This window comes from Perognathus longimembris, chromosome 6 (assembly GCF_023159225.1).
Source record: "Perognathus longimembris pacificus isolate PPM17 chromosome 6, ASM2315922v1, whole genome shotgun sequence".
Taxonomy (NCBI): Eukaryota; Metazoa; Chordata; class Mammalia; order Rodentia; family Heteromyidae; genus Perognathus; species Perognathus longimembris.
In genome coordinates this window covers 76,787,220-76,812,459 of record NC_063166.1, presented here as the reverse complement: position 1 = coordinate 76,812,459, position 25,240 = coordinate 76,787,220, and the positions used below count along the sequence as shown (strand labels likewise).

Genomic DNA, 25,240 nt, shown 5'->3' with positions numbered 1-25,240 from the left:
GCGCGGGAGGAGGCCAGGACCCGACTGGGTTACCTGGGGCTTGGGGGCGTCTAATATCCTGGTGTTATTCTAAGGCTCCGCCTCCTCACCTAGCTATCCAATCATATACGGTACTCTCAGAGCGGCACTCGTTGTTTCCAATCGCAAGTATAAGGAGAGCCACGCCCATTTTGTACTAGCCAATCACAGGAGCACTAGCCAATCACAGGCGCACTAGCCAATCACAGCCCGAAGCTCACTCGCCGGTACCTGTGCGGACTTCCGGCTACTAAGGTAATCTGCCCGCAGCGCCTGGGTTAGGAATTGGTCCTCGGACGTCTGTCTGACCGTGGTGTCGTCGGCCGGCTGCGGGGGTCAGTCACGATGTCATCCCCGAAGTCCCGGGAGGAGAAGCCGGGCGGCGGCGGCGGCGGCGACGACCCCTCCGAGGACCTCCGTAGCGTCCTGGTCACCAGCGTGCTCAACCTGGAGCCGCTGGACGAGGACCTGTTCAGGTAGCTGTCCTCACCTGTCCCACACAGCCTTCCTCTAGGACCAGGACTGAGGCCCCCAGCGCCTGGGACAGGGGCAAGCGTCAATGCAGTTAGGGGAGATTGTGAGCCTGGCAGATGTCCTTGCTGTGCCGGGGGAGGGCCCGGCGATTTGGGCACAGGGGTCACCAGAGATACTCTCTTCCCAGCCTGTGGCAGAACCAACCCCGAGAGGGCCGTGGTGTGCCCAAGGGCACACAGCTGATCCGGTGTAAAACGGATGCACAGCTGCCTGCAAACTCACTGTCCTTTTCCTCTCACACCCCTCCCCTACACACACACACACACACACACACACACACACACAAATGGATGCACAGCTGCCTGCAAACTCACTGTCCTTTTCCTCTCACACCCCGCCCCTACACACACACACACACACACACACACACCCATTTGGTGGCTCCTGGTCATTCTCATCTTGAGGCCTCTTTACTTCCCAGGCTCCCTGAAATTGGCGATTAAGCAGGTGTTTAATCACAGACACCCCCCTTCCCCCATGCTTCCCCTCTGACTTGGTTAGAAGCAATCTTACTTCATCTCTTTTCTTTCTACTTGGGGAGTTTTTAACTTCTTGGGGTGTGTTGGAGGTATGAGGTGGGGAAGTTGGTATTTGCAGTGTGCCTATGAAAACGATGAGCTCAAGTTGAGTGTTGGACTCAGTGGGCAAGCTCTCTTCACTTGCTGGCCCTGGGCAAACCTTTTCACCTCTGAGTCAGGCAAGTTTCCTCATCTGTGCAAAAGTTCACGGCTTTATAGATTTGGTGTCTGTGAGCACTTCTAACTCTGAAGTCAGTGTTTGGAAGAAATGATGTCATAGTTAGAGGCTGATGATGGGTCTTATTATGGTCTACCCTCAGTTCACTATTGGGGTTCATCTTGGTCTATTTAAGGCCTTGAAAGGCTTCTGGCATACCTTGGTTTGGGGGAGCAAAGGAGACATTGAACTTGAGGTCAAAAGGCTCAGAAGCAATTCATGATTGGTAATGTTTAAGCTATATGAACCCGCTCAGCCACTTACCATCTCTGATTCCATCTCTCAGAGTTGAAAATAAGGGAATTACATCATTATCCTCAATTAAAGTCCACAGAAGGGCTTGGGTGTTTCCAAAGGCTATGAAGTTTTATGCAGAGCGATGTATGGATATGTGTCTGGGGACAGAGTCTGAGGCTTTCACCAGATTCTCTGGATTCCAAGCCCCAATTAGGTTAAGGCATCCTGCACGAGAGGCTCATTGCCTAGAATCTGGAGCGGCCCTCAAGTCTTTCCCACTTTCATCCTCTCCCCACAGAGGAAGGCATTACTGGGTACCCACCACCCAGCGGCTCTTTGGGGGTCAGATCGTGGGCCAGGCCCTGGTGGCTGCTGCCAAGTCTGTGTGTGAAGACGTCCACGTCCACTCCCTGCACTGCTACTTTGTTCGGGCAGGTAAACCCTGGCACTCTGGCTCCTCGTCTTCAACCCAGCCCTGGTGGCCTAGTTGTCACTGGCTTTGGGGCTGACTATAAAGAGAAAGAGGAAGAGAGGAGAAGAATCAGGAGGGAGGGCAGAGGGGGGCAGAGAGACAGTTTCCTAAGAGGTGCCTAGGGTGGGACAAGGTCTGGAGTCCACAAAGAGCCTCATACCTCACATCCACTGAGGCTCACTGGTTCTCCTTCTCTGGCTCTTAATGACACAGAACTGTTGTTTCTCTGCTCCTGGTGGGCCTTTTATTGTTTTTGGGTTTTTTTTTGGTGGTGGTGGGGGAGTCAGGTTCTATATAGCCCATACTTCCCTCAAGCTCCAGATCCTCTTGCCTCAGCCTCCCAAAGGCTGGTATTACAAGGGTGCACTATCACACTGGCTTGTTCTCTCTCTCTCTCTTTTCTAGTCCTGGGTTTGAACCCAGGGCCTGGCCACAATCTCTAAGTTTCTTTCGCTCAAGGCTAGCACCCTACCACTTGAGCCACAGCTCCACTTCTGGCCTTTTCTGTTTATGTGGTACTGAGGAATCGAACCCGGGGCTTCATGCCTGCTAGGGACATTCTCAGCCCCTCTAGGGATAATTGCTAGGCAAGCACTCTACCACTAAGTCACACCACAGCCCCCTCCCCTCTTTTTTTTTTTTTTATTGGTGCTCAAAACTTGTACTCTACCACTTGAGCCACATCTCCACTTTGGGCTTTTTTTTTTGAGTTGTTTATTGGAGATAAACTTCCTGCTGAGGCTGGCTTTGAACCGAGATCCTTAAATCTTGGCTTCTCAAGTAGCTAGGATTACAGATGTGAGCCACTGGCACCTGACCTTCATTTTTTTTTTTTTTTTTGGCCAGTCCTGGGGCTTGGACTCAGGGCCTGAGCACTGTCCCTGGCTTCTTCTTGCTCAAGGCTAGCACTCTGCCACTTGAGCCACAGCGCCACTTCTGGCCATTTTCTGTATATGTGGTGCTGGGGAATCGAACCCAGGGCCTCATGTATATGAAGCAAGCACTCTTGCCACTAGGCCATATCCCCAGCCCTGACCTTCATTTTTTTAATATGCCTTATAGTACCACGTATGAAATTTTATGGAATACATATAGACACTAGAACCCCAGAGGACTGCTGTAAACTCTGCACTTGGGCTTTGAGGTAGACTGTGTAGCATACAAGTCTGGGGGGAAAAAAATCAAGACCTGTCCAGAGACATTTTAATGGGACATTCTCTCTCTCTCTTCACTGAGGATTAGGCAAGTGTTCTACCACCTGAGCCACACCCCCTTCACCCCGGGCTCAGACTTTGTTCTCACTAGGCTTTTTTGCTAGTGGCTGGCATGCTCCCACTTCAGCCAAGCCTCTAGCTTGACACTCTGCTGGTTAATTAGAGATAATGCCTTGGATTTGACTGCTTGGTCTGGATTTGAGCCATCATCCTCAGATCTTAGCCTCCTGAGTAGCTAAGATTACAAGCATGAACTACTGGCGCCAGACAGTTTTGAGTTTCAGCTAATATTTTTACTAAAGAATGTACTTAGCTCTGGGGTGGAATGTCCAAGGTATGGAATGTTGTTGTTTTCTATAAATGCCAACTATCATTGTTTTTTGAAAGCTGGTATGGTGGTGCATGCCTGTTAATTCTAGCAATTGGGGGGCAGAGGCAAGAAGACCTTAAATTTGAGGCTAGCCTAGGCCACATAGGAAAATGCTGCCTCAAAAGCCAAAAACAAACAAGACCTCCCACCTCTTTTGGAGATAGCATTTCCCTATGCATTGGGCTGTCTGTCCTAGAATTCCTCTCACCTCGAGAAGGTCCTGTTCTGAGTAGAGTCCCCTTTTGGTAATATCCAGTAGCAGTCACCCAAGCAATCCAGACAGCAGTATTTATTCCTGCTGAGTTAGCCTAGGGTCTGGTATGTTCTCAATGTGGATTTCAACAGAGGCATTGCCTTCCTAGACATCTTTCTTTTACATGGAAGTTGAAAATCATATACAAGATGTCTTTTGAAGCTAGGTGCTGGTGGCTCACACCTGTAATCCTAGCTACTTAGGAGGCTGAGATCTGAGGATTATGAAGCTAGCACAGGTAGGAAAACCTGTGAAACTCTTATCTCCAACTAACTAGCTCCAGAAGTAGAGCTGTGGCTCAAGTGGTTGAGCACCAGCCTTGAGCAGAAAAAGCTAAGCAAGGGTGCCAGTACCAGCACACAGATACAGACACACACAGATTGTAGGCATGGATGGAACAAGACAAAAGATTGGAGTAACTGGGCATGGTGGTGCATACCAATGGTCCCAGCCACTTGGGAGGCTGAGGCAGGATTGCTTGAGCCTAGGAGTTTGAGACCAACCTGGACAACCGTCTCAAAAAAAAAAAAAAAAAAAGCCAAGAGTATTAACAATTGTAGAGTACTTCTCATATGTCACTTGTTGTTCTAAATACTTTATAACTATGAACTCAAGACCCTGTGAAGTTCGCAAGCATATGATGATCACCGTTTACAAATGCATAGGATGCTCAGAGATGTTAAGTGACTTTCCCCGGCTCACACAGCTGCTAAGTGGTAGAACCAGGATTTGAACGCTAGGAATCTGACAAGGTCCCTGCTGTTCTGCACTAGTGACTGACAGAGGGGAGTGTCTCCTGCACTAGGAGCAGTCTGATGACAAGATCTGGTGTTCTCTTTGTGTCCACAGCATCTGCATGTTAGGTTGCTAAGACATAGGTCCTTAGCTTGCAAGAAGAAATGGAGTGGACAAGTAGAGCTAACATGTTTTCTGGCCATTGTGAGAATGATAGGACCTGTGCACCTTACTCAGGCTCAGCATTTCACTGTGCCCACTGCAGGGGACCCAAAGGTGCCAGTGCTATACCAGGTGGAGCGGACACGGTCAGGGGCCAGCTTCTCCGTGCGTTCTGTGAAGGCCATACAGCATGGCAAACCTATCTTCATCTGCCAGGCCTCCTTCCAGAGACTCCAGCCCAGCCCCCTAAAGCACCAGTTCTCCATGCCCGCTGTGTCCCCTCCGGAAGAGCTGCTAGACCACGAGGCCCTTATTAACAAGTATTTAAGGTAAGAAACCTGGAGGCTTCAGGAAGTGTTTTTTTGTTTGTGTGTGTATGTGAATGTGTTGGTTCTGGGACTTGAACTCAGGGACTGGGTGCTCTTCCTGAGGTGTGTTGGGTGTTTTTTCCCCCCTCAAAGCCAGTGCTTTACCATTTGAGCCACAGCTCTACTTCTTGCTTTTTGGTAGTTAACTGGAGATAAGAGCCTTATAGACTTTTCCTGCCTTGGCTGGCTTTGAACTGTGATCCTCAGATCTCAGCTTCCTCAGTAGCTAGGATTAGAGGCATGAGCCACTGGTGCCTGGCCTAGGCTAGTGTTTTCAAACTCCATACTTGTTAGTGGACCTTAGAGACCTTAGTAGTCTTGTATATATGTGCCAATACAGGGCCTGGCTCTTTCACTTAGCTTTTTCTCTCAAAGCTGGTGCTTTACCACTTAAGCCACACTTCCACTTTTGGCTTAACTGGAGATAAAAGTCTCACAGATGGCTAGGAATGTGGCTTAGTGGTAGAGTGCTTGCCTAGCATGCATGATGTCCTGGATTCCATTCCTCAGTAGCACATACACTGAAAAAGCAGGAAGTGGTGCTGTGGCTCCAGTGGTAGAGTGTTAGCCTTGAGCAGAAGAAGCTTAGGGACAGTGCCCAGGCCCCGAGTTCAAGACCCCAGATTGGCCAAAAAAAAAAAAAAAGAGGGACTCTCCAGGAAGCTGGGCACTAGGGGTTGGCGCCTGTAATCCTGTGTGATGTTGGTTTAACAGGTGCATCTCTTTTTTCATCTATGCTATGACATAAGTTATCATTATGCACATTTTGTGGACGGAAAAATAAACTCAGAGATGATTAACTTTCACAAGGCCAAATGGCTGAAGAAGTGCATGCCACATAAGGGATCAGTTTGGGGGTCAGTCAGAAGTACTTGTGGAAGAATAAGGGGGTTCAGAAGGGGTGACACAGATGAGCAGCTCTCTTTCTCCAGGGCCCCCTTGTCTCTCTCCCCTTTACTTTCAGGGACCCTAACCTTGGAGATAAGTACCGAGTAGGGCTGAACCGAATTGCTGCCCTGGACGTGCCCATTGAGATCAAGCCAGTGAACCCACCCACTGTAGACCAGATGCAGAGGATTGAGCCCAAACAGATGTTCTGGGTGCGAGCCCGGGGCTATATTGGTAAGAGGACTCATTCTTTGGAGATCCGGGCCTGCCACTCATTTGCCCTCTGTGGTCTTGAACGCATTACTTGCCCTCTCTGGGCCTGTTTCCTAATCTGGCTCAGTCTCACTAGGGCTCATAGCACTTTGTTTGCATGAGGAGAATGGAATGTGACTCTGATGTCAGTGTAGGATCTTTCTAGAAGGCAAAACACCTCACTGAAGTTCTTATTCAGGTCTGCTGTTAGCCATAAGGTGCCTTTGGACAAATAGGATGTGCCTTCCAGGACCCAGCTAGGGGCTTGGGAAGACTGGAGTTTTTGCTGTTGTTGCTACTGGTGGTGGTGGTGGTAGTTGTGGGGCTTGAATTCAGGGCTTGGACCCTGTCCCTGAGTTCTATACCACCTTTGAGCCACAGATCTACTACTGGTTTTCTGGTGGTTAATTAGAGATAAAAGTCTCAAGGACTTTCTTTCTAGGGCTGGCTTTGAACCATGATCCTTTCAGCCCAGCCTCCAGAACAGGTAGGATTACAGGTGTGAGCCACCAGCAGCTGAAAGATAAGATTTTAGTTCTCATTCCTTCCTTCTCCTACATCTTTTTTATTTTTTGCAAGTGCTGGGGCTTGAACCAAGGGCCTGAGTGTTGTCCCTGAACTTAGCTTTTTGGTGGTTAATTGAAGAGTCTCATGGAGTTTCCTGGCTTCAAACTACAATCCTCAGGTCTCAGTCTCCTCAGTTGCTAGGATAACAGGTGTGAGCCACAGCGCCTGGCCCACCTACTTTGTCTTCACACATATGGGTACACATTGGGGCTAAAGCCCCCCCCCCCCCCCCGCAGTGACCAATTTGCACACCTATGCACTGCAGTCTTTATCTCCCCAGTCTCTTCCCCCCATCCTGTGAACAAAGCTCCTGAAATGATGGGGGGGACCTGTTACAGGGGAAGGCGACATCAAGATGCACTGCTGTGTGGCTGCCTATATCTCGGACTATGCCTTCTTGGGCACTGCGCTGCTGCCCCACCAGTGGAAGTATAAAGTGAACTTCATGGTCTCGCTGGATCACTCCATGTGGTTTCATGCCCCCTTCCGAGCTGACCACTGGATGCTCTATGAGTGCGAGAGCCCCTGGGCTGGTAAGTGTGGGGCCATGTGGGATACTGGCTTTGGGGGCAGGGTAGGGAGCCTGTTTTCCTAGGTGATGCTGCATCCTCTACTTCCTGGGGGTGTTGTGAGTCATTTCCTCTCTGCGCCACCCACCCCCCCAGGCTCAAGGACAGAGGTGTGAGGCTCGCATTTCTTGCTTTTTATAAATGATGGAAATTTATTCACTTGGTATCAGAGATGCAATTCCACTCCCCAAAAACTTCAGATTTTCTGTATGAACTCAGACAAATCCTTTCACCCCTCTGAACCTCAGTTTCTCTATCCAAACAAGTCATTAAATTAGAGCAGTAGAATCTAAATCTGATAATCTATCAGACTGTGACTTGAAGGAACTTTTTAAAAACAAATCACAAGATTCAGTTTCATCCCTAAGAGTCTTTTTGTTGTTGTTGTTGTTCCAGTACTGGGGCTTGAACTCAGTCAGGGCCTGTGCACTGTCCCTTTGAGTTTTCACTGAAGTCTGGTACTCTTAACCATTTCAGCCACAGCTCTACTTTTGGCTTTTTGCTGGTTAATTGGAGATAAGTTTCATAGACTTTCCTGCCTAGCTGGTGTCGAACTGTGACCCTCAGATCTCAGTTTCCTGAGGAGCTAGGGAGGGTTCCAGGTGTCAGCCACCAGGGTTCCCCTTTCATCCCCAATTTTGACCCAGCAAGTCTTGAGTGAGGTCCAAGAAACTCCCTAAATGATTCTGCAGATTACATGACCAGGTGTCAAGGAGCTCAACATTTTCCTAAGGCCCTTCCCCTTGAACAGTCTTTTCTGCATGTATACTGGTTTCAAAGCTTGAACTCTGGGCCTTGCACTCTTGTTTTTGCTTATTTGTTTTTTGCTAGTCCTGGGGCTTGAACTCAGGGCCTGGGTGCTTTCCTTGAGCCTCTTTGTGTTCAAGGCTAATGCTCTACCACTTGAGCTATAGTGTCACTTCTGACCTTCTCTGAGTAGTTTATTGGAGATAAGAGTCTTGTGGACTTTCCTTAGATCTCAGCCTCCCAATTAGCTAGGATTATAGGTGTGAGCCACCTTGCTTCTTGATCGTTCTTCGTTATGTGATTGAATTTGTCTGCCTGAGATAGCTCTGCACTAGATGTTCAGATCTTAGCCTCTTTAGTTGCTAGAACTCATGCCTTTGGATATTATAGAATTATACAGGATAGAAGCTTATTAAGCAACATTTAGCTTTAGAACCCCAACTTTCTAAAATAGGGACAAAACTTAAAGAACTCTTCATAATCAGGGCAAGAATACCCTGAAGCATCAGTAGGAACATAGTACAAAATTAACAACCTTGAAAGTAGGATACCTGGGATCAGGTTGGGTCCCATCCTTGCGGCCAAGTTGTTGAACTTCTGGACTTTGGTGTCATTGTTGGGAAAATAGGACAACAAATGAAGCCAACTTCATTTGGCTCCTGTCTCTAGGAAAAGCAGCAGTTCTTTTTATGAACTTCAAACTCAGGCCCAAAGCCAGCAAAGGAGAAAAGGCCTGTATGTGGAGAGGGAGGGGAGGCCGGACGTCACGGCCAGGTCCTCCCCAAGCCTCTCCTTTCCTTTGGTGGAACAGGGGTGGCAGCATTCAGGAATTACCAGCCTGAAGGATTTGGCCTGGTTTAATGTAAAAGAAATTGATGGGATTTCTAACACAGGTGCTCAGAAGTGCAGTACTCTGCTTGGCCAAATTATGGAGACTGTTTAAGAGCTCCTCCGTCTGCATTCCTTTTGAGAAAGTCAGCAGACAAATGAAAGTGCTTTTGAACTGTCCCTGGGGTTCTCACAGGAGCAGTGCCCCCCTGACAGTCCATGAGAGGCTCATAAAGGGACACTTGGTGCATTCAGTATGTCCACGTGTGGGGACAGCCCTGCCCTGGGCCAAAACATTTGCAGAAAGCACATTTGGCTGTGCTGAAGCAAAGTACCATTCTCACCCTTTTCCTTGCCCACAGATGGCTCTCGGGGGCTGGTCCACGGGCGGCTATGGCGTCGCGATGGAGTCCTGGCTGTGTCCTGTGCCCAGGAGGGTGTGATCCGAGTCAAGCCCCGAGTCTCAGAGAGCAAACTATAACAGGGCATCAGCTTGACCTGGGGCTTCAAAGACCTTCCTTCTCCAGGGCTGGACCTCCTGCCCCTCACATCCAATAAAGAGACTGATACCACTGAGAGGCTAGCCTTTAATTCTCTAGGCCACAAGTGCAGCCAACTCCAGGATGCCAGCAGCAGTCTCTGGCTGTTTATCATGGCTGCCTTGCTGTTTTGGAGGCCCACGGATGAGGAAACACTGGTCCTGCTGGCCCTGGGCTGTAGCCCCAGGCTGAAGAAGCTTTGTTAGACTTCTTCCTCATACCCGTGGGCAGCTCTACCTACAGCTCATCCTGAACGTGGCTCAACAGAAGAAAGTTTCCTCATTTGCTGCAAATTCTCAAGGTAAAATCTTGGGGAGAGCCCCCCAGAAGCATCCTCCTTAGCGGCTCCCTGTGTCTTCACCGGTGCTCCCTCCCTTAATTCTGGGCCAGCCCTCACCCTGCAGGGTAAACTTGGTGAGGATTAGTCCAGCACCTCCTTGATGAGCAGCTCCTTGAGGCTGGGGGGTGGAGTAGGGGTGAGGCCTGCCTCCTGCAGGGCCTGGAGCTGTGCCTCTGACTGGCGTTTATCCAGGCCCAGGCGCCAGGAGAGCCGGATGTGGGCTTCTAGAAAGGGTGCCAGGAAAGGATGGGGGGTCTTGTCCCCCAGCAGCTGCAAGGCCTTCTCACAGAATGTCCGCGCCTCTGCAGGGTCCTCCAGCTCCTGGTGGCACACAGCCAGCCCAGCCAGGGTCAGCAGGGGGCGGTCTAGGCCAAAGGGGGTGTCCAGCTGGGTCTGAAGCTGCCAGGCATTGGCCCAGAGAGCCAGAGCCTCGCGGTAGAGGCCAGTACAGGTGAGGCTCTGTGCCCGCCGCAGCTCAGGCAGCACGAAGAAGTCTTGCAGGTCAGGGGCGTGGCGTAACTCAGGCACTGCCTGCAGGTGGCCTAAAAACTGCTCAAAGGCTCGGCTACGGCGGGCAATGGTCTCTGCAGTGAAATTCCGGCGCAGGCGCTTACGGGGGAAGGAGATGGCAGCCATGGGGCCCCGGAACTGCCGCTGTAGGTTTCGATACAGTCGCTCAAAGTCAGAGTAGCGGCGAGCTATCTGGGCTGGCTGGCGATCTGACTGCCCAGGGCCCATCACGGCGAGGGTGTAGAGCTGCAGGGAAGGGTGGGTGGGTGTCCGTGACAAACTGTCCACAGGCCCCTCTCCTCCCTGCCTCCCCTCCCCAGCTCTGCTCCCCCACTTCTTCCCTTCCCCTGGGTGGAAGTTGTTGGGGCAGTGGTCTTGGGGCTCACTCCCATCTTACCTGAGGCTTGTCTGAATTGACCCAGGCCCAAGGCAGCAGGAGGGAAAGAAAGACAGAGGTGAGCTTCAATGTTGGGGGCTGCGGCCCCTCATGGCCCTTCTGGGAAGTTCTCCCTTCCCACAGGGCAGTTAGTTCTGACAGTCCAGGAAATCCAGGGATGAGCTGAAGCCCTGACTGACCTCCTGGATCTCTGACATGGCTGGTGAGATTATTCCAGACCCGAGCAGAGGGCAGGTCTTCTGATACTCCCAACTGCAGTAACCATGACTTCACTCTGTCTCCCTTCTGTCTGTCTTTAATTTTAATGAAAGAAATAGTGGATCAGGTCACTGTACTCAAGTGTGGGACAAGTACAAGTGGTACCTGAGGTATTTTAGGTTGTACATACTGGAGTATACTATATCAGGGACAAGAGGTGATTCTCCTATTTATTTTTATTTTTATTGAGATAGGGTCTCTTTATGTTACCTAGGTTGGTCTCAAACTCCTAGGCTCAAGCAAACTCCTGTCTCAACCTCTCGCTGAGAATACTGGCATGTACCACTGTGCCTGTACGACTGTCTGTCTTCTTTTTAAAAAATCTTTCTGAGGGCTGGGAATATGGCTTAGTGGTAGAATGCTTGCCTTGCATGCATGAAGCCCTGGGTTTGATTCCTCAGTAACAACGTAAACAGGAAAAGTCAGAAGTGGCGCTGGGACTCAAGTGGCAGAGTGCTAGCCTTGAGCAAAAAGAAGCCAGGGACAGTGCTCAGGCCCTGAGTCCAAGCCCTAGGACTGGCCAAAAAAACAACAACTTTCTGATTGTAAACTGAGAAGCTCTCAGTGTGTTAGTGTGTGTGCACACGTGTGCCCGTACTGGGCACTGTTCCTCTGGGAAACACTGGACTAGATGACCCTCTAAGCTCCCCTCCAGGCCTGAGAGCCTCGCTTGGGGTTAATCAGGTCTGATGAGGATTAGGGCTGGGCCAGCAGCTTTAAAATGGAAGCAGCCAGGAAGTACATATTAAAGGGATCCTACCACTAAACCCAGATCTTTTTTTTTTCCCCCCACAAGTTATTCTGTGAACCTGTCAAACTGCCAATCTCCTAGCCACTTCTGGTCCTCTAGGAGGACCTAGTTCTTCTTTTGGAGGTTCACTGTATATTTTGTGTAGGTGTTTTTGTTTTAAGATAGGGTCTCACTATATAGCTGAAGCTGGCTTTGAACTTGCAATCTCCTGCCTTAGCATCTCCAGTGCTAAGATTACAGGCATGTGCCACCATACCTGTTTTCACAGTATACATTTTATTCAATTTTATTCATTTACTTGTTATTTTTAGTGTTTTTTTAAATTTAAATAATACAAAAGGGTTTCCATTCCACAGTGTACATTTTAAGGAAACTTATACTTACTTAACTCTGCATTTTCCAATTATATTAACTGTAAACCTTTTCTTTCTTTTTTGATATTTATTAATATTCAGGGAAGCAATTTTCTGCAGGATGTACCCTGCAATAACTACCTAGATATTTAGATGTATTTATTTATTTATTGGTTGGTCATGGGGCTTGAACTCTCAGCCTGGGTGCTGTCCCCGAGCTCTTCAGCTCCTGGCTAGTGCTCTACCACCTAAGCCACAGTGCCACTGACAGTTTTCTGATGGTCAGTTGGAAATAAGAGTCTCACAGGCTTTCCTGTCTGGCCTGGCTTTGAACCACAATCCTCAGATCTCAGCGTCCTGAGTAGCTAGGATTACAGGTATGAACCACTGGTGCCCAGTTAGGTTTTTTTTGCCTTTTTTTTTTTTTTTTTCCTCCAGGATCTCACTCTTTAGCCCAGGCTGGCCTTGAACTCAATGATCCTACTTTAGCCTCTCAAGTATTGGGATTGTTGGCATGTACTGCCATGCTCGACTTACAAAGACCATTTCATATGCATTATTTCACTTGGTCCTTGCAGTGTACCACCAAGATAGACCATTATGACGACTGTTCCATTACTTGAGCAAGTACTCTGTGCCTCATGAAGTGCCAGGCACTTTTCTTCTATTATTTACCCATCACAACAGGACTACAAGAAAGTTGTCCTTGGCTCTGTGAGTCAACTAAGGAAGCAGGCTCAAAGAGAGGGAAGTGGTATAAAGAGGCTTGCCGAAGATCTGAATCAAAAACCTGTGCTCAGAAGTAGAGGTGTGGCCAAGTGGTAGAGTGTCAGCTTTGAGTAAAAAAGTCAAGTGAGAACATGAGGCCCTGAGTTAAAGTCCCAGTACCGGGCTGGGGATATAGCCTAGTGGCAAGAGTGCCTGCCTCCGATACACGAGGCCCTAGGTTCGATTCCCCAGCACCACATATACAGAAAATGGCCAGAAGCGGCGCTGTGGCTCAAGTGGCAGAATGCTAGCCTTGAGCGGGAAGAAGCCAGGGACCGTGCTCAGGCCCGGAGTCCAAGGCCCAGGACTGGCCAAAAAATAAAGAAATAAAAAAATAAAGTCCCAGTACCAGCACACACACAAAATAATAATAATACCCCATGCCCCCTTCTAAGAAATCACATGGAGTTGCAGGGTGCCCACTGTACAGAGGAGGTGACTTCTCCAGACACAGGCCAGGGCATAGTTGGTCATCCTGCTCTTCCTGGTCATTCCCTTCCCATCTGAATACCTAGAACCACCTCCATTCCTTCCTTCCATCAAAACATTCTTTGGTGACTGATCCTTGGTGTCCTTGTCCTTCCCCACCCAGATCTGGGACCTTTGTCACTCAAGACTGGATCATTAGAGGCTGGAATATAGCTCAGTGAGCATGCACTTAGCATAAATGAGGACCTGGGTTTGTTCTAGAGCACATGTGTACACCCATGAACATGCACATACACACACACACACACACACACACACACACACTCCTGGATCCTGCTCAAATTGGAGCAGTCACCCCATGGGTGTGGCCCTTGTTAGTAACAGCACCAGAAAGGGGTAGAGAGGCCTGAATGGGAGATGGGGCTCCTGGTCCCCTTTGTGCTGAGTCAGAAGAGGAAGAGGGCATGAGGAGGATAGAAAGGAGAGCAGGAGCTGCCACAGCCAAGACCAGCCAACTCTGCTCCATTTCGGGCCTGGCGAGGAGCAGGTCTTGGCTGACTTCATTCTCCACACTAACCTCTCCCCTCCATGGCAAGGAAAAGAGGGAACTGAGGCCCTTCCCACACTGCTTTTCACCCTTACCAAAACTCCTAGGTCTAGTCCTCAGGACAGAATTATTCCATATGGAGGTTGTCTAAGAATGTATTCACCTGGGTTACAAGGAGGCTACAGCAGGCACTAGCTACCTGACATTTCCAATCTAAAGTTAAATAATAATAGGGCTGGAAGTGTGACTCAAGTGTAGGGGCCTGCTTAGCAAGCTTGAGGCCCTGAGTTCAAACCTCAGTACCTACAAACTTAATATTAAATATTTTGTTAAATATTAATATTATTAAATAAATATAGAAGTCAGTATTCCTTATAAAAAATGCTTGATATCACAAGTGTTTCAGATTTTTGGAATCTTTGCACGTGCGTGTGTGTGTGTAGAGAATAGTAGGGATGGGAGCCAAGTCTAAATTTATATTTCAGGGCTGGGAATATGGCCTAGTGGGGAGTGCTTGCTTCATATACATGAAGCCCTGGGTTCGATTCCCCAGCACAACATATATAGAAAAAGCCAGAATGGGTGCTGTGGCTCAAGTGGCAGAGTGCTACCTGGAGCAAAAAGAAGCCAGGGGACAGTGCTCAGGCCCTGAGTTCAAGGCCCAGGACTGGCAAAAAATAAGTAAACTTATATTTCATAGGTACCTTACACACATAGCCTAAAGATAGTTCGTGTGTTTGTGTGTGCGCACGTACACGCACAACTGCCTAACTTGGGCTTTGAAAATTCTAGGCAAGCACTCTACCACTGGAGAACCCCAAGCTTTATAAATATTTTCAGTGTGCCAACACAGTGCTGCTCATCACTTAAGATTAGGTGTGTAATTTTCCACTTGTGACATCATGTCAGCACTCAAAAAGTTTTGGATTTTTGGAGCGTTTCAGATCAAGGATGCTGAACCCGTTTAGCTACCATTGTATTGAACCCGGCGCTCAGGGTCTCATTTAACTCTTACTGTGATCCTCTGCATTGCTCCATTGCTCCCACAAGGAAGGGGGGGTGGGGAATCAAAGTTACAAAACCTGCCCAAAGAAGGGTGAAAGTGGAACAAAGAAGGATGGGAAGCAAGGTGACTCTGGATTCAAGGTGTGTTTCCTTATCCACGAACCCAGGCTACCGGGTTTCAAGTCTGTCTCAAGCTACCGTCTGCAAGGGGTGTGTGTGGGGTGGGGGGGAGATAGCACACATACCAAGCAAGCAGAGCCTTCCTTAATCTCCACCTTACTGAGTCTCTTCACTTAGGACTTGCTCAAGTTACATTCCCTTTCTAGCCTCAGTTTTCCCATCTGTTAAACAGGGCAACCCTTTATAACCACACAGCCAGAACCCCCACGAAGCCAGACTTCTTGATTCACAGCCCAGGGGTTCCGAGAACCTCACTCACCACGTACTTGGAGGGAGGGTCCTTGACCACATTAGCACTGGTCACCTCGAAGAGCAGCCTCTGGGGTACCAGGGTATTGCGGGACTTCTTCCAGAAATCTTGCAGCTGCCGGGCCAGGAGCTGACCGCCCCGCTGCCCATCGGGTGGGGGGCTCCGCTCTGCACAAGCACATGACCAAGTCAGACCAAGGGGCCTAAGGGTCAATGCCGTGACCTCATTCATCCAAGTGAGGTAGGCGCCGCCTCCATTTTACAGGACAGGGACTTGAGGATCACCCTGCCTTGCCTGGCAGAGTAGATCGCTCCCCCCTGCAAAACATCGCTAGTACATTCTTGCCACTTGCACCCCACAGAAACTCTTTGGGATCGAGTGACTTCTCCCATCTGATGGAAGGGGAAACTTGGCTCGGAGGGGTTTAGTGGCCACCTCAAGGTCACATGGCCAAGAGTGGCTGCGGACAGGCGCCTAAAGTGGAGCCGGAGTCCCAGGTGGATCCGCTCCGAGCGCCCGGGATGCTCCGGGAACGCGGCCGGGGCGGAGGCCCCGCCAAGCCCCGGGACTCGCGTCTCCGCCTCCCGCACTCGCCTGCGTCCTCTCCCAACGCCGCGTCCCCGGGGCTCGGCGAGTCGGGGCTGGCTTCGCCGCCGCCGCCGTCGTCGTCCTCGCCGCTGTCTTCGTCGTCGTCCTCGGCGCTGGTGAAGCTGAGGGTGCCGCTGAGGCGGGAGGACAGGCCCTCAGCGTCGTCGTCCTCCAGCTCGGAGCTCTCGGGGAACGGCTCGGCCTCGGGGGCCACGGCCGCCGCCGCCGCCGCCGCCGCCTCCCCGGGGCCGTCGCTGGCCAGGGCGTGCCGCAGTCGGTGCAGGAGCCGCGAGGCCATGGCACCCGCGGGGAGCGCGCGGCCCCCGGCCCGCCGAGGACCGGGGGCGGGGCCGGGCCTGGTGGGAGGGGCTAGGACAGGCCACGCCCCCAGCCTCCCGGGGCGACCCGGCGGGCGGCGGCTCCCGGGTCACTCCGCCTCCGGCCACGTCCTGCCTAGGAGGGGCCGGGACGCCACCCTGGGCTCCCCCTGGCCCACACGCGCCTCTACCTCCAGCGTCCCGGGGTGCATGCAGAGGTGCCACGGATCCGGGGGTCCCGCTCTGGATTCCCCGCGGCTCACCGAGGCCGGCAACCTAGGACGCCAAGCTCGGGCCACTTCCTGCCGCCGCCCCGCCCCGACCACGCCCCCAGCACAGATCACGCCCCAAACCCGGCGCCGCCCAGAATCCCGGGATCCTCGCTGCGGCTGGGAGCTGGGAACCCGTGGGTTCGCCTGCGGGGGCCCGGCCTCCTGCTGGCGGACCTCGGATCCGACTGGGCCTGTATCCTCCGAGGATCCTTCTACCCTTCCCGGAGCCACAGGACGGCCTCGGTCTGTGCCCCGCAGTTTCCCTCTCGCGCTGTCACTCCACAATGTAATTATGAGACAGCCCAGGCCCGGTTCTCTCAGGAAACATCACAGCCAGAAGGCGGTTGGAATCTGACCTGGAATCTGGCCTCGCTGAGCCTAGGATTTCTCAAGCAAAACAGGAAAAACAATTCTTCAGCTCTCCTCAGAACCTAGTCCATTGCCTGACCAGCAGGGGCAGAGGAAAGAAATGGACAATTACGGAATGATTATTGTTGCCTTTGTGTGTGTGTGTGTGTGTTTTTTTTTTTTGGCCAGTCCTAGGCCGTGAACTCAGGGCCTGAGCACTGTCCCTAGCTTCTTTTTTGCTCAAGGCTAGCACTCTGCCACTTGAGCCACAGCGCCACTTCTGGCCATTTTCTGTATATGTGGTGCTGAGGAATCAAACCCAGGGCCTCATGTATACGAGGCAAGCACTCTTGCCACTAGGCCATATCCCCAGCCCTATTGTTGCTTTTGCAATGTACTGTTGACAGACTTTCTTCCATAAGTCACTTGAGCCTCATTCACGGGAAGTAGGAACAAGGGGAGACTGAGTTTCTTCTCCAACGTCATAGAGTTTGCCAGATGTTTCTGAGAATGGAATCTTGACTGCTCTTTTCCCACACGTCTGGAGGTATAATCTCAGTAGTTCCTCTTGAAGGCTAAACTGGTGGGTCAAACCAGGCATTGATGACTCACACCTGTAATCCTAGCTACTCAAGGCTGAGGCCTGAGGATCAGAATCCAGGTCAGAGCCAGCCTGGGCAGGAAATTCCATGTGACTCTTATCTCCAATTAATTACCCTCCAAATCTGGAAGTGGAGCTGTGGTAAATCAAGAGCCTTGAGTTACAAGAGCTTTGAGACAGCATCCCCGCCCTGTGTTCAAGCCCCAGGACCTACATTCCCCCCCCCCCCCAATACCACTTCCTATCTGAAGGCCTAGAGATTAGTCCTAGCAGAACAGAATCTGCTACTGATGTGACAAGGCACTTCATTCACCAGTCGTTGTCTAATTGGTGTCTGTCTCACAAGTCTGGATGAATAGCCCATGTTCATAAAATCACAGGCATCCAGCAGGAGAGTCCTTCAGAAATCTGGTGTATCAAGCTGAATGTGGTGGCCCTGGCCTGCTCTATGAGGCAGGAACAGGAGGATAGCAAGTTCCAGGCCAACTAGGACTACACAGTGAAACCTTACCTCAAAACAAAAGTTTGCGTATCACCCCCCTGTGAGATAGACTAAGGCCTAGTGAGGGGAAGGGTTTCAAATTTTGCTTGAACTCAGGGCTTGGGGGCTGTCCGTGAGCTCTTGTGCTCACGGCTAATGCTCTACCATTTGAGCTACAGCTCCATGGACTTTTTTGCCCTGGCTGGTTTCAAATCATGATCTTCATGTCTCAGCCTCCTGAGTAGCCAGGATTACAGGTGAGGCATCGGCACCTGGCTTTCTACACCTCCACATCGTTCTTAGACTCTACATGGGCTTTTCCTACAGCCTTATCAAGAGATGGTGGTGGTTCTCCTCTTTGTATACACTCAGTGACAGGATGTTCATTATTGGCCTGGTCCCATGATTGTTCAGTGACCATTAGAACGTTTCTCCTTCTGCCGGAACCAAATGCAGTATTTATTACACACTTGCTAAGTGCCACGTGCTGAGTTCAGGGAAGTGTGTTGTTGAACAAGAAATGACTCTGGTTGGGGGTAGGGGGGAGGGTCACAAAGAATAAGTTGCAAGGCACATTCTGTGATTTAAAAAAATGAGGAACTGTCACTGTTAGAGAGTGCCTTGGACCCCCCTAGCCTGGCTAGAGGGGAGGAGAGGTCCTGGAGGAAGTGACCTGAAATTGAATAATGTGACAGGGAAGTAGGCTGATGAAGAGAGAGAAGATGGCAGTAACTGGCAGGAAAAAAAAATCAGAATGTACAAAGTCCCGGGGGTTCGTAATCGGTAGTATCGGTATTGGTAGTGTCACTAGCAGGATTGAAGCCTGACCAGAGCAGAGTAGCACATGAGGTAGCGAGAGAAAGGGAGTGAGATTGGAAAGGCATGGGTGCACTAAGGAGATGGCTCTTATTTACTTCTCTGAATAACCATAAGAACAAATAAATGAATGGTGATTGCTGAGCGTTCCATACCTTCTGTTCCAGAGGGATCAAGTGGCTCCAGTGTTTGCTGTCCAAACTGGACTTTCCTGAGTATCCTCCTTTGGTCCTATGCCTGGCTAGGGGCGGGCTTATTTAGCCCAGCATGCTACATCGAGCTCTCCTTGGGAATGTCTATATATAGGGAAGGGAACAGCCCAGTTGTCACTGTCCATCTATCCTCCTCATGTCCAGCCCCCACTTCTCTGGCCCTACACCCTGCCATCCATTCTCAGTACTCTTTCTGTTGACTTAGCCACTGTCCATGAGCCTTGTCTATTTCCTGCTGCCCGGCCTAGACCTGATGAAGTCTAGATCTGTTCTGGATCATTGCCCTCCAGAGGACTAGCTCAGATCTGCTGGATTTCTTTGGTGAGCTCCAGGAAGGGGCCAGTTATTCCTTTATTACTCAAAGAACCTGCTCCTGCACCACCACCCCAAGGGAATCCCTCTCTCTGGGGCCTGGTAATTTGAGAGAAGAATCTTTGTTTGCAATACCTGTTTCTCCTCCAAATGCACACCCCACTCTGTGGTACTGAGGCTTCAATTCAGGGCCTCATGCTTGCTTCTGGCACTCTACCACTTGAACCACACTTCCAGCCCCAATTTTGCTGGTTATTATTATTTTTTTGTCAGTCCTGGGGTTTGAACTCAGGGTCTGGGCACTATCCCTGAGCTTCTTTTGCTCAAGGCTTTACAGCGCCACTTCTTGTCTGTCTTGACTTCTCAGTGAAGAGTAATAAGAATCAACAAAAGCCAGTAAGGATGATAGGTGTCTGTAGTCCCAGATGCTTAGGAGATTGAGGCAGGAAGATTACTAGAACCAAGAAATTCAAGGCCAGCAAGGTGCTGGTATCCCATGCCTGTAATCCTAGCTACTTGGGAGGCTGAAATCTGAGGACCAAGATTCAAAGCCAGACCAGACAGACAAATTTGAGAGACCCTTATCTCCAGTTAACCATAAAAAATTTCAGAAGTGGAAGTGTGACTCAAATAGTAGGGTGACAACCCTGGAGGCGAAAAGCCAAGTGAGAGCCTGAGGCCATAAGCTCAAGCTCCAGTACCAGCACCAAAAGAAAAAAAAAAAAGGAAGGAAGGAAGGAAGGAAGGGAGGGAGGGAGGGAGGGAGGGAGGAAGGAAAAGAAAGAAAAAGTTCAAGGCCAACTTGATCAATGTAGCAAGACTCAAAACTAACTGACTAGAACCACTAGCATTCCTATAGACTTTTATGATGTATCAAGCTACCCAGCCAAATGAGGATAATAATAGTTGTCACCTCATAGGTTGTGTCCCACATGAGGTCATGTGGTTAGCATACTGAAGAGCATGCATGTTATAAAAGTTCATATAGCATGTCTAGCTGTCACTACCACCTCTGTCCCCTATCCCTTACCATGTTTGAAGTCAAGACAGTCCCCTTACCATGTACCAGCTCCATCCACCTGGCACAGGCTAGGTGACTTATGCCCGGCTCCCCTTTGCTGTGGTTTCTCTGTAGGGGAGGTTATGACTATTTTCCTCTCACAGAAAATGAGAAATGGAGGCTCCGAGCTGATTCACCTGTCCATCGTCACACAGCTCATAGAAGCAGGACTCCATTTTTGAATTTTGAACTCAGAGCCCTGTGCTCTTCCCATTCTATCACACTACCTCATTTGTCACTATTCTGACCCATCTTTGGAGCAAATGTGCTTTCCAAGGGGGGCGGGGAAGACTTTCCAAGGAGGCAGAGCAGGGCAGGCCCTGCTCATAAGAATCTAGGACGTCATGGTCAGCCACCTGCTCAGAGGCTTGAATTTCCCTGCAAGGGCCCTTGGCTAAATTAGGTAATGGGCTAGGACCCTGGGAAGGGCGGGGCTTGCTGACCCCACGATCTGATTGGTTAGGGTATCCAGCCCTGGGGAGCAGGGAAGTGGGAGGAGAGGATGCCCCTACAAATCCCTGGGGCAGAAGTGGGCCAGGGCATCTTTGGGGGTGGTGGAGTGCAGAGAAGGTGATCTACAGCAGAGGAGACCCAGCGACCAGCAACCATGGTAAGGACACGAAGGGACATCAGTCCTGGGCTTGTAGGAGTACTTCTGGGCCCCTTTCAGTCCAGATCTGGGCCTCTTAGATGTGTGGAGGTTGAATATGAGGGTTCTTGAAACTTGGATTTCCTGGAGAAATGGGGAAAGGCTGGTCATGACTTCTCTTGGATTGGGAGAGCTGGAATGTTCCAGGGGCTCATCCTGGCTATCTTCTGAGTCTTGGAGCAATGCCATACAGAGCTGTGGTGTGTGTGAATCCTGAGCTTGTCTCCTTCATTGCAGAGATGAGGGCTGTAAGAGCTGGATAGAGTCACCCAGAAAGCAGTGGGAAAAGCACCTTGGCTGGCACATGAGAGTCAGTTCAGCTTCAGAAATCCTGGAGTCTTGCTGGTGACAGGAAGGAACGGTGGTAGCAGAGAGTTAGAACGACCCCAGCTGCCTCCGAAGGGTTCTCATTTGGGGCTGTCATTTTCTTCCAATACCCATTTGCCCACTTCATTTCAAGGAGTAACTGGACCCAGGAGGCCAGCTGTTCTTGCCCATTCCCTACTAAAAATAGCCTACCCTCCTGGCACTGGGCATGGGGAGGGGGAGGGGAGAAGGGTGAGGGCCAGGGCCAGCTGGCTCAAGAACTCCTTGGACATCTCCTTCCTCATCAGCAGCCTGTTTCAGGCCCCTGACCCAGATGGAAGTGACCTGGAAACCCCCAGAGAAATCTTATTTTTTCACACCAAAGTCCCATGATATTCTGCCCAGCATGAGAGGTATTTACTCGAGTGACAGAATGGGAAGAAGAAAGAGCCTTAAAAGAAAAATCTCCATCTCAGCAACTATTATGGTACCAGGTACCATTAAAACCTAGAGAAAGGCTGAGCACCCAGAGGCTCATGCCTGTCATGAAACTAGAATCTGAGGATCCTAGTTCGAAGCCAGCCTGGGCAGATGAATCTGTGAGACTCTTATCTCCAATTAACCACCCCAATGCACGAAGTGGAGCTGTGGCTCAAGTGGTAGGGCACTCACCTTGAGCACAAAAGCTTAGGGACAGAGCCTAGGTCCTGAGTTCAAGCCTAAGGTCTGGTACAAAATAAAAGCCACTAGTGGAGGTATGGCTCAAGTTGTAGAGAGCCAGCTTGCCTGAAAAAGCTAAAGAGCATGCGGTTTTAAACCCAAGCACAAGCACAAAACAACAACCAAAAAAGCCAAACAAAGAAGAGCTAAGGAAAATTGGGGAATCACATTGCAATGGTGCTGATATGTTACATCCACAATTCCATCTTTTCCCTGAACAGATGAAACTATTAAGTGACTTGTCTAGGGTCACTGGGGGGGGGGGGGAGGGATCTCTTACGTGGCCTCCAGTGCATGTGAGACTTTGGGCATGATTTGTCCCTTCTCTTGTCCTCCGCCTGGGCTTGGGTGCAGTGGGCGCACTTTGATGGTGTGCCAAGTATGGATTTGTTCTTTGGAAGGACCCAGGGGCCCCTCCTAGAAAGGTGGGGTGAACGAGGTAGACAGGAGAATCTGTGCTAGGGGGGGCTGTCCTTTCTGCTCTCTGACTCTCTCTGTCTTCTGCAGACGGACCAGCAGGCCGAGGCCCGGTCCTACCTCAGCGAGGAGATGATCGCTGGTGAGAGCGGGAGGATGGGATGGGATCCTACGGCTGGGTATCAGTAGAGAGGTCCTGGAGAACCTTCTGGTACCAGAGCAGGACCGGGAGGAGCTTGGCGGACCTGCAAGTCCAGTGGGCCTCCCCTCAGCTCTCCCTGTCTCTCCCTCCTGGCAGAGTTCAAGGCCGCCTTTGACATGTTTGATGCTGATGGTGGTGGGGACATCAGCGTCAAAGAGTTGGGCACTGTGATGAGAATGCTGGGCCAGACACCCACCAAGGAAGAGCTGGATGCCATCATTGAGGAGGTGGATGAAGATGGTGAGCGGGTGGCACTCCAAGGCAGCGGGTGGTGGGCGGGCCCGGCATGGGGTCCGTTGGGGGGGGTGTTGGGTGGGCCCGGCATGGGGTCCGCTGGGGGGGTTGGGTGGGCCCGGCATGGGGTCGGCGGACCTGTCACGGGGTCTGCTCGATCACCGCCTGCCCACCCCCCTCCTTCCCGGCCAGGCAGCGGCACCATCGACTTCGAGGAGTTCTTGGTCATGATGGTGAGGCAGATGAAAGAGGACGCGAAGGGAAAGAGCGAGGAGGAGCTGGCCGAGTGCTTCCGCATCTTCGACAGGTGCGCCGGGGGACAGGTGGCCCGGACGGGGCGGGGAGTGGGGGGGGGGGGCGCCGATGGAGGCAGACTGCCGGGAGGGGAGAGGTTCCGGGGGCGTGGGGCGAGGCCGCTCATCGGGCCGCTGTGCTCGGCTCCATCTCTCGGACCCAAAGGAACGCAGATGGCTACATCGACGCCGAGGAGCTGGCTGAGATTTTCAGGGCGTCTGGGGAGCACGTGACGGAGGAGGAGATCGAATCCCTGATGAAAGATGGAGACAAGAACAATGACGGCCGCATCGACTTTGACGGTGAGCGCTGGGGGCGGGGCAGCAGCGTGGGGGCGGGGCCCGGACGACAGGGCGGGGCCGGGATGTGCCTTGGGCGTGGGGGCGTGGCCTGGTTGACGGGGGCGGGGCCGGAATGTACCCTGGGCGTGTGGGCGGGGCTTTGGTGGGCGGAGCCTGGGTGGGCAGGGTCGTGGCCCTGGCGGGCGGGGCCGGTTCAAGTTCCAGGCTCACCTCGGGCTGCCTGGTGCTCGTAAAAGAACTGGCCAGGCGCTCCTTTGCGTGCTGGGAAGCCTGGCTAGGGGCCTAGGGGGTCTTGGCGTCCCGAGTGGGCCGCTGACCCCATCCCTCTCCTTGCTTGCAGAGTTCCTGAAGATGATGGAGGGCGTGCAGTAAAAGAAACTGGCTGGTCAAGGTCCTGGGGCGTAGGCAGCTCCGCCCCCGCCCCGTGGGAGAGGCCAGGCCCCTTGGGCCCTGCATCTGAAAGGAATAAAAGCCAATATTGCAAAGCTGGAGGCCTGAGTGATGTGAGGACTGGCCGTGGGCAGGGCGACCCCCAGGGTCTGGGCAGAAGCGGTCTAGAGCAGCAGGATTCAGAGGGAGCCAGGCCGGGAGCCCCAGGCGTAGTGCTCGGCGGGTTCGCGGCCGGCTGGTGACAGCGGACACTGGGCATGGGCAGCCCGGCAGATGCCGGGCGATTGCAACTGGTACTGGAGGAGGGAGGCGGCCGAGGCTTGGAGCAGAGTCCGCGAGAGCCAACGAGCCAACGCCCTCCCCCTGGCTGCCTGGGGCTGCGGGTGGGGTGAGGACGCCCTCTTGGCTTTGAGCCCATCATCTCCACCCTAGAATGCTGCCTCCCCTGCCCTCCGGGTCTCTATCTCCTTCCACTGCGCTGCCAAGAGCCAATAGCAGGATCTCACTAAAATGAAGTTTGAAATCTGATCCGGCCACTGCCCTGTGGAAAGTCAAGGCTCTCCCTCCCCTCTAGAATATCCCAAAGCCAATTTCCTTCCACTCTTCTCACAGCCCATTCTTGGTATGGACGCTGAGCGTATTAACAAGCCCGCCGTTCTTTTTTTTTGGCCAGTCCTGGGCCTTGGACTCAGGGCCTGAGCACTGTCCCTGGCTTCTTTTTGCTCAAGGCTAGCACTCTGCCACTTGAGCCACAGCGCCACTTCTGGCTGTTTTCTGTATATGTGGTGCTGGGGAATCGAACCCAGGGCCTCATGTATACTAGGCAAGCTCTCTTGCCACTAGGCCATATCCCCAGCCCAAGCCCGCCATTCTTTAGACATGCATTTTTCTCTCCCTAGAATGCCCTCTCTTTTCTTTGAGGCCCGGTAAACTCTTTAATCCACAAGGGTTGGCTCAGACAACCATCTCCTGATCCCTGCCCCTTCAGGGTTCAGGCTCCGACATCTCTCCCCATACAAGGCAGTGTGGGGTGAAGGTGAGGGAGTCGGGTCACAACACCATCTCTAAGCATTATCAGGCTGTAGGAGTCTGCATCCTCACTGACTGCATCAGACAAATCCAACCATTCTGTGTCTGTTTCTTCATCTGAGGATAATGATAGCATGTACGGTTTGAAGAATGAGTTTGTGTGTGCAAAGTGCTTCACACTGTATAGATGTTTAATAATATGTTAGCCAGGATCATACCTAGGACCTCACACAGGATATACACTCTACTCACACAGGATAGGTCTATATTCACACAGGATAGATATACACTCTACCACTAGTCCTGGGGTTTGAACTCTAGGCCTGGACACTGTCCCTGGGCTCTTTTTGTTCAAAGCTAGTGCTCTGCCACTTGAACCACACCTCCACTTCTAGCTTTTGAGGGTTTAATTGG

At 51.5% G+C, this 25,240-nt stretch overlaps 3 protein-coding genes across 7 annotated transcripts; 2 read left to right on the top strand and 1 right to left on the bottom strand.

Moving 5' to 3' along the window:
* The first annotated feature begins 303 nt into the window (after positions 1-303).
* On the top strand, positions 304-9,524 carry Acot8 (acyl-CoA thioesterase 8). The gene is made up of 6 exons (XM_048349518.1): positions 304-494; positions 1,823-1,959; positions 4,834-5,059; positions 6,063-6,220; positions 7,144-7,338; positions 9,312-9,524. The coding sequence occupies exons 1-6, from the start codon at positions 364-366 to the stop codon at positions 9,428-9,430; spliced, it is 966 nt and encodes a 321-aa protein (XP_048205475.1). The 5' UTR covers positions 304-363; the 3' UTR covers positions 9,431-9,524.
* On the bottom strand, positions 9,524-16,480 carry Snx21 (sorting nexin family member 21). Of its 5 annotated transcripts, none has more exons than XM_048349510.1 (3): positions 15,871-16,480; positions 15,286-15,443; positions 9,524-10,584 (listed from the first exon to the last, which is right to left on the bottom strand). In XM_048349510.1, exons 1-3 carry the CDS (start codon positions 16,160-16,162, stop codon positions 9,910-9,912), a joined length of 1,125 nt encoding a protein of 374 aa, XP_048205467.1. In that variant the 5' UTR covers positions 16,163-16,480; the 3' UTR covers positions 9,524-9,909. The 5 variants fall into 5 exon arrangements, with proteins under 5 accessions (XP_048205467.1, XP_048205468.1, XP_048205469.1 ...); XM_048349511.1 differs by lacking the exon at positions 15,871-16,480 and adding an exon at positions 10,736-10,746 and having other exon boundaries at positions 15,293-15,441; XM_048349512.1 differs by lacking the exon at positions 15,871-16,480 and adding an exon at positions 10,736-10,746 and having other exon boundaries at positions 15,286-15,417.
* A 4,328-nt stretch (positions 16,481-20,808) lies between these two features.
* Positions 20,809-23,896, top strand: Tnnc2 (troponin C2, fast skeletal type). Its single transcript, XM_048349521.1, has 6 exons — positions 20,809-20,893; positions 22,466-22,517; positions 22,674-22,817; positions 23,004-23,118; positions 23,271-23,407; positions 23,748-23,896. The coding sequence occupies exons 1-6, from the start codon at positions 20,891-20,893 to the stop codon at positions 23,777-23,779; spliced, it is 483 nt and encodes a 160-aa protein (XP_048205478.1). The 5' UTR covers positions 20,809-20,890; the 3' UTR covers positions 23,780-23,896.
* Positions 23,897-25,240: the final 1,344 nt, after the last annotated feature.

Coding starts and splice junctions, on each gene's coding strand:
- Acot8 (XM_048349518.1), top strand. CDS start 364: ATGTCATCCCCGAAGTCCCGGGAGGAGAAGCCGGGCGGCGGCGGCGGC. Junction 5,060..6,062: donor CTTATTAACAAGTATTTAAG/GTAAGAAACCTG, acceptor CTTTACTTTCAG/GGACCCTAACCTTGGAGATA. Junction 7,339..9,311: donor GTGCGAGAGCCCCTGGGCTG/GTAAGTGTGGGG, acceptor CCTTGCCCACAG/ATGGCTCTCGGGGGCTGGTC.
- Snx21 (XM_048349510.1), bottom strand. CDS start 16,162: ATGGCCTCGCGGCTCCTGCACCGACTGCGGCACGCCCTGGCCAGCGAC. Junction 15,444..15,870: donor GGCGTTGGGAGAGGACGCAG/GCGAGTGCGGGA, acceptor GTGCTTGTGCAG/AGCGGAGCCCCCCACCCGAT. Junction 10,585..15,285: donor ACCCTCCCTCCAAGTACGTG/GTGAGTGAGGTT, acceptor CCTTCCCTGCAG/CTCTACACCCTCGCCGTGAT.
- Tnnc2 (XM_048349521.1), top strand. Junction 22,518..22,673: donor CAGCGAGGAGATGATCGCTG/GTGAGAGCGGGA, acceptor CCCTCCTGGCAG/AGTTCAAGGCCGCCTTTGAC. Junction 23,119..23,270: donor TGCTTCCGCATCTTCGACAG/GTGCGCCGGGGG, acceptor TCGGACCCAAAG/GAACGCAGATGGCTACATCG.